Here is an 18,408-nt window from a genome sequence, read left to right on the forward strand (position 1 = left end):
GCTGAGAATGGGGCTGGGATCGCCGTGACTGTGGGGAGCTGGCAGGTAGGGATGGGCTCTCACGGCCAGACGATGGACTCAAGGCTGCCCAAGGGGTTGCTCTGGCCCTTTAGATCCGTGTGGGACCTCTGGTCCCCCTCGTGTCCCAGCACCAGAGGGACGAGCAGGTAATTGGGGCTGGGGTGCTGCCCTGCCCGGCTTAGGGCTGGCACTGGAAACCTTCCCCAGGGGAGGAGAAGGCTTTGCCCTTCCCGCCTGGGGCAGTCAAGGGCTGCTCCACCCTTCCCTTGGAGGGTGTCTGGATTCACCGAGCTGCAAAACCCACCCTGCAGCGTTTGCACCTCTCTCCGGGTGGGAGACTGCAACTGGGGGGGCTTGGACTCCCCACTGCAGAATGGGCAGAGAAGGGAGATCCCTCCCCTTTGTACCTGCTCTGCTTTGGTCCCCGCAGCCCAAGAGGCGGTTTTGTGGCTGCGAAGCCACCAAGAGAGGCAGTAGGACCGGAGAGCATCGTGTGACACCCGGCGCCGCTGTGCCAGCATCCAGGAGCAGCGTCGGTGATGCCCAGTGGGTACCCACATCCCTGAGCATCCCAGGGCGGGAGAGCCGGCCAGAGGCACTGCAGGACCACACTGAGCTCCTCGGTGGCCTCCACACGGTCCCCAGCCCAGGGGACACCCTGCAGCTCGGTGACACGGTGCTGGACCTGCTGCGGCGCCGAGCTCAGCCCCTGGGCCCGGTGGGAGAAGCCCCCTCCGGCGTTCGCCCGGGGAAGGGCTCGCGGGGTGTCCCCAGGCACGTGTGCCCCGGCACTGTCAGCCCTCGTCACCTCCCTGTCGACGGCAGAGACTCGGTGGCTCCTCAGCAGAACAAAACCAGCTGGGATTCTGTCATGAACGAGCCGGGAATGGTGCCAGGAGCGACCTCCCGGTGCAGGAGCGGCTCCCAGAGCCATCTGCCAGACCCCGGGGAGGGAAGGGGAGCCCCAAAATGTCCCGCGGTGGCTGCCGGCCGCAGCTCGCCGCCCTGCCAGACCCTCCCGGCACCCTGGCACGGGGCACCGGTGCAGAACAAGGGCTTCGGCAGGGCCCAGCCCGCAGGGAAACGGGGGTTTTGGTGGGGATAGCGGGGTGACCACGGTGGGAGGTGGCTGCTCCCAGAGGGGTCCGGCCTCTTCCCCCCTCCCCAGCTCCACAGAGACCCTCAGCTGGACGCACATCCCGGTGATGTGGGTGTCACGGGGATGAAGATCTTGCTCCTTGGGGGTCCCAGCTCCCCCCCCCCCAAAGCCATGGCCGGGCCACTGCTGCCCTCCACTGGCTACTGCCCACCCTGCACCCATGGGTGCTCAGCCAGGGTTAGCCCCCTCGCCCACATCCCTCCTTCCCACGCTGCCACCAAAAGCTGTTGGTGCCGGGGTGGGGGACCCCTCCTGCCCCCCCTCCTTTCCCCGTAGGAGACCTCTCACCTCAGGAGCCCCCAGCAAAGCCACTCTGGGTCCCATGAGAGAAGGTGGCCAGTCGTGCCACCACGGCTGTGGCTGAGCCCGGCAAATTCATTTCATTTGTAATCGGAGTCAGAGCGGAGCTCGCCACGCAGCAACGCCGGCTGCGGAGCCTTGGACTCTCCTCTCCTGCAGGAAAAGCATCAAAGGGGAGATGCTGGCCCAGCGCTTCCCAAATTTATTCCAAATGTTCTAATTACCGCGGCCTCCCACCAGCCACTCCACTCGCTGGCCGGGCTACGGAAAATGGATGATCAGGAATCAAGATGCCTGGGCCTCCCCCTGCCCCAAACCGTGCTGACCTGGCGGGTGGGGGGGGGGGACGACACACAGGGTCCTGGTGGCAGCCTCAGCGCCAGGACTCGTGTCACCAGGCGGGACTGGGAGGGGAAGAGCCGCCCCAGGGCTGGTTTGGGGAGGAGGGATCCCCACCAGCATCACCCGGGGCAGGGGCACGCGGCCACCCCGTGTCGGGTGCTGGGTCAGAAAGTCACCAAACGTCCAGCGCTGGATTGAAGATATCACCTTGCATTTCCCTTCCTTGCTCAGCTTCCCAAAAGTGCCTTCTCTTTCCCAAAAGCCCAAGAGGAAGAGGAGGTGCAGGATTCCCGTTTCCCCCTCAGAGCGCGCTCACCAGCCAAGAGCAGATGGAAATGGAGGGGGTCCCAGCCACCCCCCGGCCCTTCACCACGGGTGCCGACGACACGCACGCTGTCGTTCAGATAAAAAGGGGCTGGAAACAACATCACTTGCTCAGAAAGTCCTTTGCGCTGAAATCGCAAAACGCAGAGGGATTTGTGAGGGGAAAAACACCCATCGGGCAGCGGTGCCTGTGGCTCAGACACTGAGGGTGCTGGTAACGACACAAGGGACAGAGTTAAATGCTGCGAGGCCACATCACCCCAAAACCCAAAATGTTTTGCACAATTCACCCCCGTCTTTCCCACAAAGAGCGCTGCTCCTGCAGGTTGTCATCAGGGGAGGGAGACAGGCAGAATTTAACAACCTGACAGGGAAAAAAATCACTCCAGACACAGGTTTGGTGAGAAAAACGACTGTATTTCTGCTCTTACCGTGGTGTCACGTACAGGTTATAGTGTGGTTTAGTACAAGCAGCCACTGGGATACACGCGAATGAACCCCACTGTGAATTACATCATCCCACCGCAGCACCAACTCTTACACCAAGCGTGCAAACGAAGCATAAACAATGTAAAAATATATTATATATTTACATACACAATCTTTTAAAAAGCCGAGATGCAAGTATAAATTCCGGAGCTAAAACACGTCGGGGAGAAAACAGGTTAGATTCAGTGAGCTGTTTGTAGGCAAATTTACAGTCACAAAAATAAACTTTCAAAACCCCCGGGGTAAAGCGACCGGGTTTTGGAAGGGAGCCCCCGCTGCGAGACGCCGGGGGCGCAGCCAGGAGTTCTCTGCACCTCGGGGACAAGGTTTTGCTGCCGGGCAGTGGCAGAGCCCCGTCACAGGAGCTCTGGGAGCTGGGGCACAGCAGGGGCGGGGGCAGCGCGGTGTCGGGGAGATGGAAGACGAGGTGTGAGACAAACGGAGTGACCGATGCTAAAACCACTCGCGAACTCCACAGCGGGTGGCACGGCTTTGGGCAGGGAAGTGAGATGAGCCGTTCCATCCCCGGCCGGGCATGCTGGCCACCCGACGTCGGCAGAAAGGGAGATTTTAGTATTTAATTCCTGAGTATTAATCTCATAAGTATTAATCTCCTAAGAAAGCGCATTTCACATTCGCAGCCTCTGTCTGGGTTTAGTGACTCCAGCAGGTCCCCTGGCAAAAGCTGGTTATAACCTCGGTTTACACGCAGCCCCAACGACGTTCCTCCATCTGGTTAAGTCACCCGAGGATCTTCCTACCCACTAGCAACAGATGTTGTCAAACACTTCCAAAATCCCCTCACCGGCTCAAGTGAATTCCTGTGTGCTTGAACCAAAGCAAAACACAAGAGCAGCGAAGGGGAGGATGGAGCCTTTGGGCACGGAGAGGGATTCCAACACAGCCACAGAGCGCTCGCCTAGGAGAGGGTGACAAAGCCCAGGCCCAGCAGAGCGCTGCCCAAAACCAGACCGGGAGCTTTGTGTGGCGTGGGAGAAAGCCGGGCTGACAGCAGAGCCCGCAGGACCCGCCGCTCGCACCGCGCGGTCACAAAACCCTGAGCAGGTCCCGACACCCACCCTCTGCCACCAACCGCCAAAAGGGCACTTTGGGGCGGCTCCAGCAGCACCCCGGGAGTTGTGGCAGGACAGTTGTGGCTGGGAGACCCCTCCAAACACCCGCCTTGTTCACCGAAGGGAAGGGGCTGCTCCTGCCTCTCTTTGCACCCACCCACAGGATTATTCATGGAATACAAACTGCCGTGCCCAGTTTGCAGCAGCCGGGCCCATCCACCCAACACGGTGGAACGCTGGCCTGGGTTCTGCCAGAGCAGAAAAACCTTCAGCTGGTTTGAAGTACAAATAGATAACAAGGAAAGAGGCAAATGCTTGGGGGTTTCAAGCCTCTCAGGGTAGCTGCTGGCAGGGAGCAAAACACGGGGATTAAAGAAGTCACTAAATCCAGCCAGGTTTCAGGTCGGGGGGAGCAGTGCCCCGCAGGGCTGGCTCCCCGCTCTCATCCTGCTGCTACAGGGGAGCTGAGCAAAGAAAAGGAAGCGCTACTGCCTACAAAAAGAGATTTTTTTTTTTTTAGAAGTATCATATTCATGTTTCTCCAGAGGTTCATGCCTTTGCCCAGTGCATCTTTCACCCAAACACCTGATTCTACATGCTACAACTTTTGAGTGTTAAATAGGGTATAAGTTCCTTTTTAAAAATGATCCTGGAGAGCAGCCAGAAACAGCATTCTCCACCTCTGACAGAGCTTTGAGATGACCAGTGCTTCTCTGCTGCTGGCCCGTCCCTCCGGGCTCACCCAGCCCACAGGGGAGAGCTGACCTCGTGTACAATGTCTAAAAAGAAAATACTGGAAGCTGCGGGGTGCCGGCTGGAAGGTAGGTAGGGACTTCTGCCACAAAGAAGGGCTCATCTCTCCCCTCCCCTCCGCGGAGCAGAGCAGCGCAAAGGAGCCAACTTTCACGCAGCAGCGTCCTTTGCTACAGACATCTGGGGCGCCCATGTGCAGCACTCACGAGGACGAGACGTCGGGGTGCTGCAGCCACGAGGAACAAACCTGGTGGGCCCAGGACCTCGTCCCCGCGGGAAAACTCCCCCGGGCTTCGGGGCAAGAAAGTCTGTCACCTCACTACCAGACACAGGGACTCCCAGGGCAGTTACAGAGAGACTAGATCGACATCATTAGCCAGACTTTAAATGGTTGAGTAAAAGCAATTAGGAAAAACCCCTACTGCGGACAGACAAACCAAGCAGCACTGGGTGGGTTCCTGCTCCACCTCTCGTACACCTCTCGCGTGTGCCATGCCTCGGGGGGGCAAGTCAAACAGCCAGCACCTTCAGGCAAGGTTGAAGTCCGAGCGTTAGAAGTCACTGAGGATACTGATGTCTGCAAACTCGTTCCTGTACCGGTAAGCGTACAAACTGAGCAGGAAGGCCCATTTCAAGGAGATGAAACTCCAGACGCACGACAGGTAGTAGCTTCTGGGATCAGTCAGGGCTAGGAGAGAAAAGGACACAGATACATTTGAAAATCCCATTTATCCCTCACGCAGGAAGAACCCAACTCAGCCCCCCGGTTCCTGGGAGCTTCCCAGCCCACATCTAAAGATCTTGTGCTGCGAGCAAGGCTCAGCCAGTGCCGCCTTCCCAGCTCTCAACCTCATCGCTGCCACAGGAGAGTGTTCTGGTCACGGTCTGAGGAAGGATTATCATCTCAAGAGGCAGATCCTAAGGTCACCCGCTCAGCCACCCCAAACTCTCCTTGCTTAGGGCCCAAAGGATGGAGTTGGGTGAATTCCTGGATGGCAGAAACATGTGGCTCAAGAAAACCTCAACCCGCAGTTCTGAATTTCTCTCCCCCTGCCTTACCACTGCTCCCTTCCACCCCACCACGGCAGGCAGAGAGGAAATCTGCACATCTCGGGGGTGAAAACAGGAAATAAAATAGCTCTTCCTTCTAAAAATGCTTTTACCAACGGTTGTGGCCAACGTTTAATTAAAACTGGTGCACTCCAACCTGTACTGCAGGTCCTCAGTACAGCGCTGTGATAATCACACCTCGGCGAGTGATGTAACAGCCTCTTTTTAGAGAATCTTTGCAAATGAACACACTTCCTCATCTATATAAAACTGCCTTGACTCAGGGATTACTTTGAGGACATGTGGGTACGGTTCTGCTTTTTGAGCGCGTGTCAGCAGGCTTCATATTTATTTTCAACATTTATCGGGTTTTGTTTGTTCTAGAGATGTCATCAACTTTGCGATTCGCTTATTACATAACCTAATGCGCAAAACAATTCCACTTCTAAGTACAGAAGTTTGGTCATTGTTAAAAAATAAACGTGATCATTTTTTTGAAGAATGCACAGAACAGTACTTACTCAGTAAGCCCCACTCGTAGGACTGGTACATCTAATACTTTCCATACTTAAATAAGCTGTACAGATGTTCTACTTCCCCCCCCCCCCAAATTAGGGCTTTCCCTAAAATACCTCAATTTCCCTAAAAAACCCCAAATATTCCCCAAAACAGTTTTTCCTCATGTCTCCAAGAAAGGAGATGATGAAAAATATTTGGTTTTCTTTTTACATTTGTATTTCTAACAATCGAGTACGAGTATTTTCACACCCTTCCAGGCGGCCGAAGCACTCGAATCTCCACAGGGAGCGTATTTAGGCTCAGCCGAGGGTTTTGGGTGGGTTACGACCCCAGCACAGCGTGCCCACCACCGTGAGTACAACAACAACAGGACTCTTCGCAGCTATCAGCCCAAATGCAGCGAGCAACAAACACAGACAACTCCTAAAAAAAACAAAACCCAAACTTTCTCTCTTTGGTTTATTGCCAAGCAAATACTGGGAGTAATTACGTGAACCCTCCTCAGACAATGTTAAATATTTTATAGCAACACAGCTTTATATGCTGACTAAGTGGGGAAGGCATTGTCACCCTGCTGACTCGTGTTTGGATTTTAATATCCTCACCCACCTGCTTTATGAGGGCTGCAGAGACAATGTTTAAGAGCACTCCCTTTATTTGTCCTAGAAATAAGTAAATTCCAGTTCCTATAAGAAAAAATGCTGGAAAACATGGACTGCCTGCCAGCAGGCCCCCAGAGCAGGCCTAGCAAGGCAGCTGTCAAACATCAGAAAGTGCCCTCAGGGAGCGGCACTCATCGGGCAGCAGAATTTCTCTTGTGTCATCAAGATCCCACAGCAAAAAAATGGAAGCGCAGCCCCTCCCCACAAGTCTCTCAACACCTCTCAGAAGAGAGGGGCAGGAGCACCCCCAGACTCAGACCCCAGCTCTGCTCTGCAGGCTCTTCCATCCCGTCAAATCCAACCCCAGTAATCCCAGCGTCGCTAGTCATTTCTCCCAGTTACTTACACTGGTGCTTGGTGATGGCCAGAACAAGGAATGTGCAGAATCCCACCACGGAGAGAGCTGAGAAGAGGATCCCGATGAAGAGGAAGAACCTCAGCCCTTTTAACCAGGTCCTCCAGTAATCCTGCACATACATCACATGCGTGATTAGGGCCCAGAGCGCCAGAACACCTGCTCGATCAGACAGCAAGGGCAGTCAGTACCGGCGTCACACCGGCGCAGAAAGGTCTCTAATAAACAAACATCTCATTAAACCCCCCCACGAAACACCGAGCAACACTAACGCTTCGTGGCCGCGTCCCCCCTCCCCGCCCCGAGAGGGAAAAGAGCAGAACAAACGGCTGCCTGCGCCAGCGCTGCCCCCCACAACCACCCCGGCCCCCCCCCGGCTTCCACAGGGGCTCGGGGAGACGCACAGGAGGGACTTTGCTCATTGAACAGATTCCCCTCGACAGCGTGTTCGTTGTCCCGTTTGGGATAGACCCGTTTCGTGCATTCTCAGCGCAGGTTTATTTAACTCTCCCCACAGCTTTCACGGCGTCGCACGAGCCAAGCCCTTGGCAGGAATTAGTGCAGCGGCTCCCAAAGGCCGGGCGGCCCCTTTCACAAACGGGGGCGATGACGCAGAGCACGGCTGCCCGACCCCTCAACCACGAGATACAGGACCCGTTCAGGTCTCAGCGTCTCACACCCCGTCTTTTAGCTCCAACGTATCCCCGGTTAACTTCATAAAGAGTGGATTTATACAAATCCCCTCCAAACGCTTCACGTGTTTCAAGCCAAGGGGTGTGGAAGTTCAGCTCCCAGATGATTCGCACGTACAATTCCCGCTTACGGCAAAGCACGCTCACTGAGTGGTTAAGGTGGCTTAAATTTAACTCTGTACCTTTGGGTCTGGCCCAAACCTCCTGGATTACATAACCAGACAAATATTTGAGCGCATACAGTTTATATGGGTTTTTTTTTTTTTTTAAAGAACAGCCAAATTCACGATGGCTTTAATAGAGCAGCAACAGGCATTTCCCTAAGCTTAGGTGACTGGTCCATAACCAAAGTTTCAACTCTTATCAAAAGGGAGGAAACGACAGTTAGAAAAAGGGAGGAAAGCATCCAAATAACAGCTGGAAACAGCTTCTGATATAGGGCAAAAACGACGCATCCTTCCCTGATCTTGTTCTAAAAAGTGCTACCTTTTCACCACACCCCAGGAAACAACCAGAAGGGACCCTCAATACAAGACCTGTCCGTTCACGCGCTTAAAGCCCGTCACAGCTTTTACACCCCCCCAGAACAAGGCTGGCTGGCACTCCCCATTACACAGTCCCAACGACAAGCAGCATCACCAACTCCAATTATAGCAAGCTGCTCCTCTGTTTAGGGCGCAGGGCTGTAGAGTCCGACCAAACCTCCTTAAGCCGCTAACTCAACCTATAGTTAGAGCCACTTTACAGACTTAAAACATTCGACTCATTTTGGCAAAGACCTCAGCGGCGTTTCTGAAATTTGAACCTCCAGTGGTGCAACTAACTGGCTTGTATTTCTCCTCCGCTGCCACCTCCTTTCCAGATTTTATTTTAAGGGCAGCAGGGGAAAAAAAAATAATAATAATAAAAAAAAAATATGACACCACTGCTAAAATACCAGGCTGCTTTATATGGTATCCTGCAATAACACAGACCTCCCTCTGTGGCTACTTCTCAACATCAAAGGAAGCGAAAACCAGCCTTGCCCACTACAAGATAAACATTTTAATACTAAGAACAGCCACAAGTCTTGCCAGAGCTCATTTGTTACTGGATACGGTCATTATACACAAAGCTTCCCAAGGCTTAAAAGAAGGTATTATAGCACAGGGGCCAACAGCTGTGTCAAAAGCGATAGATGGGCAGAGCCGAGAGCCGCCGTACGAACGCGCTGGACTCGCTTTTCAGCTCCCAAGCGCCCTTCAGCTCCTCTCCAGCAGGTTTTTCTGACCTCGCCGTCCACACGGCCGGTGCATGCGCTGCAGCTGCACGTCAAACGCGGCTGAATTACACAAAGTCAGTTCCAGGTTAGACAGGAGAACCCCGGCAATGGTTTTTGCCTCTTTGACGTCTTGGGATGGGGCAAAGAAAGCTAAAATACCCTCCACGGTGGCTCACATAAGGGGTGGGTGGAAGAAGGACAACCTTCAAAAGAAAAACCCCATCAAAAGCAAAAGCACTCAGGGTGAACTAAAAACCCAAGAGTAAAGGGCTGATATCCAGGACAGATGTGGCTCACAGATATTTTACCACCACGAACAGGAAAGGCAGAATCCGTCCATCACCTCGCCTGGTCGGAGCCTGCTGTACCTCGGCAGCACCTAAGGATGTTTTCTGGCTCCAGGCAGTCAGGATTTTAATTCTGAGACTCTCCTCAAGTCACCTACAGACACTGCTTTTCCATGACTGATTCCACACAGGCTACCTCCATGCACGTGCGCCAGAGATCACAAAGCTGGCAGAAGACACCCTGCAGCCGCACAAGGCCGTAACTGCGTTGGCAGCGCGTTTCAAAAAGCCTGCCACGGGATTTGGTGGCAAAGCCTATCGCTCAGCTTGTCAACAACCCCTTGCTCGACTTCATATTACCTTTAAGCTTGTGCTCCAGCAACTTCAACCCACATTTAAAAAAAAAAAAAAAAAAAAACGGGGAACTTCTGTTTTTCAGTCAGCAAAACAAGCTGCTTCCCCACCCAAGCGCTTTCAGATGACTTGGCACAATTTGTTTGAACTGCTGAGTCAAGCTGCCAGCATTTCCACACCACAACTGCTGCTGATGCTCCGAAAGCTCCCGGTGGGGAGAGCAGCGGCACCGCGTGAGCTGTCACTTGATCTTCCCCCCACTGCCGGGCCTGACCCTGCACCTTCCCCTCACCCTAAAGCCTGACACAGCACTTGAAGCTATTTGGCAAACCGTTGTGTTCGGTTAATCCTTAGTCTACAGTAACCGCCTCACACATGACTGAGCAAAAAAAAAAAGCCTCATGACAACTTCTCCACGCGCTGAAGGGCTGAGTTTGGTTACACGGGACGTTGTTTTACAGGCAGCTCAGCCACCATGTTCATTACCACATGGAGGGGAAAGGAGCCTCCTCCAGCTCCAGCCACACGTTTGCCTCCTCTCCCTTACACCCCTACACCACTCCGAACCGTCGGTGAGGCCATCCAGCTTGCAAAGCAGTTGATTATTTATTTTTTTTCCTCCTAAAATGGCAGAAAAGCATTCCAACAGGTTAAATCAGCTCACAACACCGTCTGAAAAACATCAGCACAAGAAACATCGGTGGCACACATTCAGGGACAGGTAGGAGAGATGAGAACAGGACTTTGCTTTTTCAACTGCTTAATTTGCCCCTCCTGAGCTTGTGAGCTCATACTGGGGTGGGCACCCGACGGCCGCAGCACCGCTCCGACCCAGGGAGCGGCCACAAAAGAAAGCAAAGTCACCACCCAGATGTTGACAAAGACACGGGGATAGAAGGGGCATCCCAAGAGGGATGAATCTACACAGCAGCAAGGCAGGGTAAGCCAAGCTCAGATACACGAGGAAAACAAACAAATATTGGGGGGAATTCAATTTAAGCAGAGTCTGTTGCTAAATACAGTCATCACTAACCAAACGCTTCAACACATGAGAACATGCACCTTTGCTAAAAAGCCTTCCTGAAGCTAAGTGCTGATCGACACACAGCGTTCAGCGGGGAAAAGCCCCGCTAGTTCTAATCAACTCCGGAGGAAAAGTCTCTGTGAATGCTGGAATGAGAGTTTGATTCATGTTTAATTCAGCTGAAACTGGGTTCAGGAAAAGAAAAATCACCTTCTAGTCACAAATATACGCGAGCTAAACTGCGAGAAGAACAAATTTACAGAACAGACTCTCATTATCACACAGAAAAACCAAAACCATACTAGTACTTTTAATTAATGTGAAATCTCTCACTTCGTAGACCTTTGGAGGTTCAACGCCAGCTCTACGTAGGCAACAGAAGAACACCCAGCTCAGCCGCACAACTGAAACAGGTTTTACTGGAATAGGAAATAAAACATATGTCTCGTTTCAAGTCTGGAATGATGAACTGCAGGACCTCCAGTTTTTCTTTTTCACCTCGAGCGATTCCCCCCAATCCCCTCCCTCTCCACAACCACAGTTCTATTCTCCCGTGGAATCGCACTTTGCACAGAAGCAAAACCTGAACCTGCAAACGTAGCCCTGGAGTTGCACTGGTGGTTGTCAGCTCCAGTTACATCGCCCACTTAAAACAACATCAAAAATCTTACCCCCCTTTCCCAGAAACATTTGTCTTGGTGGATTTACCCCACACATCACGGTTGGAATGACCCTAAAATAAGAGCTGCTCCGTAAGACACAATCAAGGGATTTCCGACACAGAGCAACGGGAAAGTTACCTCTAAATCAAAAACTAATTACCCCAAGTACACAAAGCTCCAGGAAAAGGAAACTGGCCCATCAAACATCCCCGAGCACATCTGAAACAACAGCGACAGGGGCAGGGTTTTTTAAACAGAAGTTAACAGGTATTTTGGCAAGATTAACTCATATTAAAAATACAAAAACTTGCAGCACACTTGGAACAAGTTTAAATAAATTGTAAAGGCAAGTTCAAAAGCAGGCTCGCCCCCAGCCTGTAATAAACACTAATATCTAAATATTTTGATAAGCCCTTTCGAAAGTTTGGCATACTTTAGCTCAAGTGAAATAAAACTTTCCCTTTCTCCGAGCATAAAAACAAAAACCGTGACAAACAAAAGGTTTTGTCAGACCCCTGCTCATCACTGACCGATTCTTCGGTCCCAGCAAAACAAGCCACATTGTGGATGGGGAATAACAGCACAGCTGCTTCCCTGAGGTCAGAGCTGCCCGAGGCCAAACGTGTCAGGCCACGTTTGCACGCTGCGGTAGGACACTGTGTACGACACGAAGGGGCGTTACAGATTCTAGGAAAAAACAACAAATGTGCAGCGGAGGCCAAAAAAACCCAAGCGAAGGCATAGAGACAGAAGCTGTTCTGCGATGAGCGCTCCTACTCCGGCCTTCTGAAGCTCAGAACGCGTGTTGATGATGGCAGACGAGGATGATGGCAAACGAAATGACAGTAAAAATGGAAAACAATATTAAAAATTACTTGCATGGTCCTGGAAAATATGAAATCTACGGTGACCAACTAGAAGACTTTTTTCCAGAGCACTTTCAAAGCCTTCAGTCATTTTCCATCTAAACAATCTTCTTTTATACACCCAGTTACTCCAGCTGGAGCATGAGAAATACCTACTCTAAAAGCAGCCTGAGCTTTGCCAACCTAAGTTGCCGTTTCTGAGTTTTGAAAACCTTCTCTTGTCTGGTTGATTCCCAGAAAGGGTAAATCGTTCTCTTCCGGGAGCTAAAGCCAAGCTAGCTCAGCCTCAGCTGTTTTTGGAAGAGGTTAAAAATGGGTTTTCTTGAACAGCTCTTCTGCCAAAATAGCTGGGGATCAACACTGAAATATTTTAGGAAAACAGCTCTCGAAGGAGAGGAGCCTTTGGAGTATTCTAGTGAAAACTGGTTTTCACTTGGCAGAATTTCCCTCTGGACACGTGCACGCGAGGGCTTTACTCCCTCAGGGCGTTTCGGTTCGGAGGAAAGCAGACTGGGCCGCGCGCGAGGAGCAAAACCCGCCATTTGGGCTCGTTGCTCAGCACCACGTCGCTCTGCTCAGGCATCTGCAGGAAACAAGACGTACAGATCTCAGACGCTCGCGCCTCTATCATTCACGAGGAAACCAACGGCACATTTTCCAGCCCATCGGCAGCACACGACGGACTCGTTCCCTTTAACTCAATTACGGTCTTCTCTGCGCTTTTAGGGCGCTTTCCCCCGCTTTTCCACCCCTTCCTTCAGACGATGGGCTAAAGCAGCCACGAGCCGAACCGCAATCGAACAATATGTGGCATTTTATATGCAAATCCAAACATTTAAAAAGACTTTACCTCACAACTGCCACGCTTTTTGGCCGCGCTATTCCAGCCCTGGATAGGGAACAAGCCAATCTGCGTAAGTTTATCTAGTACATGCAAGGTAGATTAGTTATCAGTCTGCAGGGAATGATTACTTTGGTACGCAGCAGATACTGCATTCAGCTTCTGCTACTTTCACTCATCAGATATTTTTAAAGTTTCAAGTGTCTGTAAAGTACATTCTGTGTTTCATCTTCTTTGCAGCTGCTTTAATATCTGGTCCACATTATACTCGCAAAGCACAAGCTCTATATTTTGCCAGAAATATCTGAGCAGCTTGGAAACAGCCAATAGAGTCTCTTTGGAGCGGAAAAAAACCCCTCTCTTTCTATTAAATTTAAAAAGAGAAGATACATACACAAGAACATTAAAAGCCACTCAGGAAAGGGCTGGAAACATCCTGAAAACATTGAATTGCTTTCTTCTCTTTTAAACTGCCTCTGGCAGAATGAAAACATCAGAGTGGTTTAGAGATTCATGGCCTACTTAAAAAAAAAAAAAAAAATTAATTTAAGGCAGCGAGGGGAGAAGGTCAAACATACAAACAAGCAGTAAATTATAAAAGCCACTGTGACTAGCTCAAAATGAAATGGCAAACCACCGAGACAGCCAGTATTAACTCAGGAATGACTTTCTGGGTCTCGTGATCAGTCGCTTAAGTTGCTGTCCCTCAGGTTATCAGAAGCACTCGATGGGGTGTTTCTGCCCAAAACCTGGGTATGATACACAAGGTCTGTATCTGATTTAAGATGATCCCAAAATTCCCAAGTATGCATGCCCCGAGGCATATTTAAGATTCGGAGGATTAGTGAGTTGATTTTACTAGGCATTGTGGGGGGGGTTTATTATTATGAAAGCCAGCCGGTAAGACTGGAAAGGTGGTTTGCTCAGCACCTTAAATTATGTGCTTCTGGTTTCATAACCAGAGGTAACTAAGGGCTCCAGCTGCAGACTCATCAGTACGTGGCAATTTTCCCTCCACGGAACTTTAATACTAGGTATTTATTTACTCCAAGTTCTAAGTCTTTAAATTATAGGAAATGTATCAGAGCGACCGAAAGCACAAGCAGCAGCAGAGGGCAGATTTCAGTGCAAAATGCAGCCGGAAAGGTTCTCTAGAAGATAAGCAAAAGATAAATAAGCTGATTACAAAGAGAGATTCCTAATGAGACAGCGATCAGTAGGACTTCTCACAGAGAGGAAGTGTATAAACATCCCAAAACACACGTCCCTGACAAACCAAAGGCACATGAGCAAAAGCTGCAGCAGGCTGCAATCCATCTCGGCAACACAGGCGAGAGAAAAGCAACGACAAACACACAGGAGGCGACGGGAAAACCAGAAAGATAGTTAAAACTAGATAAACATGTACAAACACACACTCGCAGAGGAGGCTGGCAGGCAAAGCCTCGGCTTAATCAGAGGCATATTAACGAGGAACTGCTGCAAAGCTGCCAAATAAACCAGCCGAAACAACTTTCTGCCCCCCCCCCACGGTGTCAGAGCTCCCAGCCACAACAGCCCCGCCTGCACCTCGTCCTCACTTTTGGGAGCTTCTGAATGAAATAGGCACATATAGGCCCAAAAAACCCCACCCCCCCATTTGTGCTCAAGCCCTTGAACCCACCCAGCACAGCAAACCCCTCCGGCGCAGGGGTTTGATTTCGCGCCGCAGCAGCGCGCAGGCTGCGCCCCGGCACCTGAGCTGCGCCCCACGTTTTGGGGGAGAAGCCGTCTGTCTGCGTTTACGGAAACCCGGACAACGTGCAGAAAGTCGCAACGGGTTTATTAGTAGACTAAAGGGCACAAAACAATGCCCGACAATTAACTTTGCAATGGCTGCGCGGCGGAAGATTTCAGCCGCTCGCCCACTTCGTTTCCTGCCATTCTCCACCCGTAGACGTAAGTTCTAGTGAGCACGTTATGATAAAAATCCAGATGATTTAACAAGGCACGCCAGAAACCAAGTGAACGCCCTGCTTACCTGGAGTATCCACAGTGTCTAAGCACAACGCAAAGCTCCTACACACCGTAATTTTTTTTCTTAGAACAATCTTACTTTAGCAAGTAGCCTTAGCTTCAACGCACGGAAAAAACGGCTTTTTTTTGGCTACTCCCCCACGACTAAACAAGCACTTAGCTCTCTACCCGTGCAGGCTCCAGTGGGCAGGACGTGAAATGTTGATTTAGCAATGAACTGAGGGCACAACTCGACTTTAACGTACGCCTGGCAGCAGAACAAATTCAAAAGGTCCTCCCCGCACACGAGGGGTTTTACTCCAGCTCCTCCCTGGCCCCTCCGTCGTGGGGATAACAACGTCTGGGAGACAGCACGCTACAGATCTTCAGCTCAGGGGTGGGAGCCTAAAATAAAAGTCTCATCTCCAATGTCTGGAGAGTATTTCACCTATTGAGGGGCAGAAAAGCGAAGCAGAAGGGCAGGAAAAAGCAGCCATGAATTTCAGATGACAGGAGCTTAAATCAGCTCTAACACCAAAACACACGTTTCTTAATCTGTTTCTCAGGCTTTGTGACTCCACCTACATACACTTCACTGGATATTTGAGAGCACACCAATTCAGAGCCCAACCTAACAAATGAGCATTTTTTGTTTCTTGCTTACCTTGCTCCTTGTTATTTTAACTAGCTTGAATCACCCCCCCGGTCATTAACCAGCGCACAAACCTCATTCTCCCAGCAGACAATAATCTGAGTAACTTCAGCACAGAAAGTACCAGCTGGTTCCTCTCTCTGCTTTCTCAGCAGCCTCCTTCTAGAACACAGATTTCCGAAATTCCTCTGTGAACACAAAGACAGCACGTGCATACAGCATAAAATATTAACTCGCTCTTTTGTTGCGCATTTTTGGGGTACAACACTCCAACTTTCCTTGTGCCACCTAGTAAAGCAAAGGGTTGGAAGATCCCTGCTTAATTCCAACTCCAGCTGGAATTAAAGCTTTTTGGAGGAAGCAGAGAGACAACCACAACCCTGCGCCTCGCAGCTGCTCTGACAGCACAGCCAACACCGAGAGGCGCACGGGAGCACCGGCATTGCTCACCCACCACTACGACTTTCCAGAGTTTAACTTCACTTTCTACGCTTCCTCCAGGTGTTCAGCCAGAGAAACCCGCGAGTTGCTGAGCTGACAGACCAAGCGAGGACTAAGTTCTGCCCCAACACAGTCATTCACTAAGATCCACAACCGGCACGGGCATCTGAATCTCACGATTTTTACAGTTTACAGCTTCTGGCCTCTACGACAAGCAGCCCAAACGCCCATTTCACAGCGTCTGGCACAGATGCTTTCAGCAAGTCTAAACATCAGGAGGCCGGCGTTTTTCTCTTCTGAAAATACAAAGCACACATAAATATAGGTTGCCAGACCAAAATTTTACTAGGAAAGTCAGCAAAGCTTCCACCTGTAACTCTGAAATAAAATCCTCTTTGCTGGCCAGCGCCTGGGGCTTACAGGCAATTTCAGCCTCAATTTTAGAGGTTTTTCCCTGCACGGCACCGCGAGTTACACACCATCACCAGCTGAAGCTTTTCCACCACGAACAGCAAGTTTGCTGGATGTCGTTGCAAAAAACCTTCTTGGGACCAAGGAGAAGACTAGAACAATTCCATCTACACCAGCAGCGGGGTTATAAAATACACAAATTCATTTCCTTTTTTCCTAAGGAGTGAGCATCGAGGCTGTTAACGTGTCCCACAAGCCACAGGTTCGCATTTCGAGTTGCAAATACAGCCGGACACCGTGAGCTGAAGTCCCAAACCAGTTTTATCACAAGTCACTCCCTCACGGGCACAACAAGCCCCTCCGGGAGCTCCTGGGTACATGGGGAAAGCATCACCTGCAACTTCCCGAAACAAAACGCAGCCCGCCCAAGCCCCAAAATCCAACATTATCCCCCACTCTAGTCCCTAGACGGAGCTTTTTCCCCCCCCCTCAATGCCACACGCCCGGTTTGCCGGCCTCGCCCCCACCGCTCCCGGAACACGGCGCCAAGGGCCCCGCCACACGCCCTGGCCTCGACGCCGTCCCCGCGCACCCACCGCCCAGGCGCAAACCGTCGCTTCCCCCCATTTTCAGGCCGTTTGGTGATTTTTGGCGAGCCCCGCCACACACCCGGGCTGGCACCCAGGGGGGCTCTGGGCTCACCCACCCTCCCCCCGCCCTGTCCCCCCTCACCAGCGCTGAGGCGAAGCCACCCCCCCCACCGCCCCTCACCCCCAAAGGAAAGTGCTTCTCGCCCCCCCCCCCCCCGCCCTGAGGGAGCTCCCTCAGCCGGCGGCGCCCCCCCCGCCGCCGCCGCCTCGTACCCGAGAGCCCCCCCGCCGCCGCCGTGGCGGGCTGTCGGAAGGCCGGCGCCAGGCTCCAGGTGAAGAAGGCCGAGAGGCCCATGAGGGCGCCGGCCGCCGCGTAGGCCAGGCGGAGGGCGAGCGCCCGGCTCACCGCCATCGGAGCGCTGCGCCGCCGCCCCGCACGCCGCCCCCCGGCCCCGCCCCGCGCCAGCGCGGCCCCTGGCGGCCGGGCGGACCGAGGGGCGGCCGGGGCGGGGACACGGCGCGGGAGGGGCGGGGGGGGGCGAGGAAATGGGGGGACTCGGGGTGCTCGTGGGGGATATGGGGGTGTGGGGACACGGGGGGTCATGGGGAGTGGGGACACGGTGGGACACGGGGTGGACGTGGGGGATGTGGGGGTGTGGGGACACAGAGGGACATGGGGGACACAGGGGGACATGGGGAGTGGGGACACAGGGTGGGCGTGGGGGACACAGGTGGACATGGAGTATGGGGACACAGGGTGGACGTGAGGAGTGGGGACACGGGGGAACACGGGGTGGACGTGGGGGATATGGGGGTGTGGGGACACAGGGTGGGCATGGGGGACACAGGTGGACATGGGGTGTGGGGACACAGGGGGACATGGGGTGTGGGGACACAGGGGGACACGGGGTGGACGTGGGGGATAGGGGGGTGTGGGGACACGGGGTGGACATGGGGCATATGGGGGTGTGGGGACACAGGTGGACATGGGGAGTGGGGACACAGGGTGGGCGTGGGGGATATGGGAGTGTGAGGACACAGGTGACACGGGAGGACATGGGGGGTGTGAGGACACAGGGTGGGCATGGGGGCACAGGTGGATATGGGAATTGGGGACATGGGGGGACACAGGGTGGATGTGGAAGACATGGGGGGCGTGGGAACATGGGACACACAGGACATGGGGGGCGTGGGGACACAGTGGGTGTGTGGGACAGAGGTGGACATAGGGAGTGGGGACACGGGGGGACATGGAGTGGGCATGGAGGATGTGTGGGGGTGGGGA

General features: G+C 52.7%; 1 protein-coding gene across 2 annotated transcripts; it reads right to left on the reverse strand.

The window, feature by feature from the left end:
- Positions 1-2,542: 2,542 nt before the first annotated feature.
- SLC48A1 (solute carrier family 48 member 1) lies at positions 2,543-17,553 on the reverse strand. 2 transcript variants are annotated; one of them, XM_074807445.1, is made up of 3 exons: positions 17,397-17,553; positions 7,039-7,206; positions 2,543-5,149 (listed from the first exon to the last, which is right to left on the reverse strand). In XM_074807445.1, exons 1-3 carry the CDS (start codon positions 17,533-17,535, stop codon positions 5,013-5,015), a joined length of 444 nt encoding a protein of 147 aa, XP_074663546.1. In that variant the 5' UTR covers positions 17,536-17,553; the 3' UTR covers positions 2,543-5,012. The 2 variants fall into 2 exon arrangements, with proteins under 2 accessions (XP_074663546.1, XP_074663548.1); XM_074807447.1 differs by lacking the exon at positions 17,397-17,553 and adding an exon at positions 15,756-16,881 and having other exon boundaries at positions 7,039-7,159.
- Positions 17,554-18,408: the final 855 nt, after the last annotated feature.

The sequence above is a fragment of the Strix aluco genome, chromosome 27 (assembly GCF_031877795.1).
Source record: "Strix aluco isolate bStrAlu1 chromosome 27, bStrAlu1.hap1, whole genome shotgun sequence".
NCBI classification, from domain to species: Eukaryota; Metazoa; Chordata; class Aves; order Strigiformes; family Strigidae; genus Strix; species Strix aluco.

What these genes read in the sequence shown, in the direction of transcription:
- SLC48A1 (XM_074807445.1), bottom strand. Translation starts at nt 17,535, where the DNA reads ATGGCGGTGAGCCGGGCGCTCGCCCTCCGCCTGGCCTACGCGGCGGCC. An exon ending in GGCGGCGGGGGGGCTCTCGG is followed by an intron (nt 7,207 to 17,396) that starts GTACGAGGCGGC and finishes CTGATCGAGCAG; the next exon opens with GTGTTCTGGCGCTCTGGGCC. An exon ending in GGCCATCACCAAGCACCAGT is followed by an intron (nt 5,150 to 7,038) that starts GTAAGTAACTGG and finishes TTTCTCTCCTAG; the next exon opens with CCCTGACTGATCCCAGAAGC.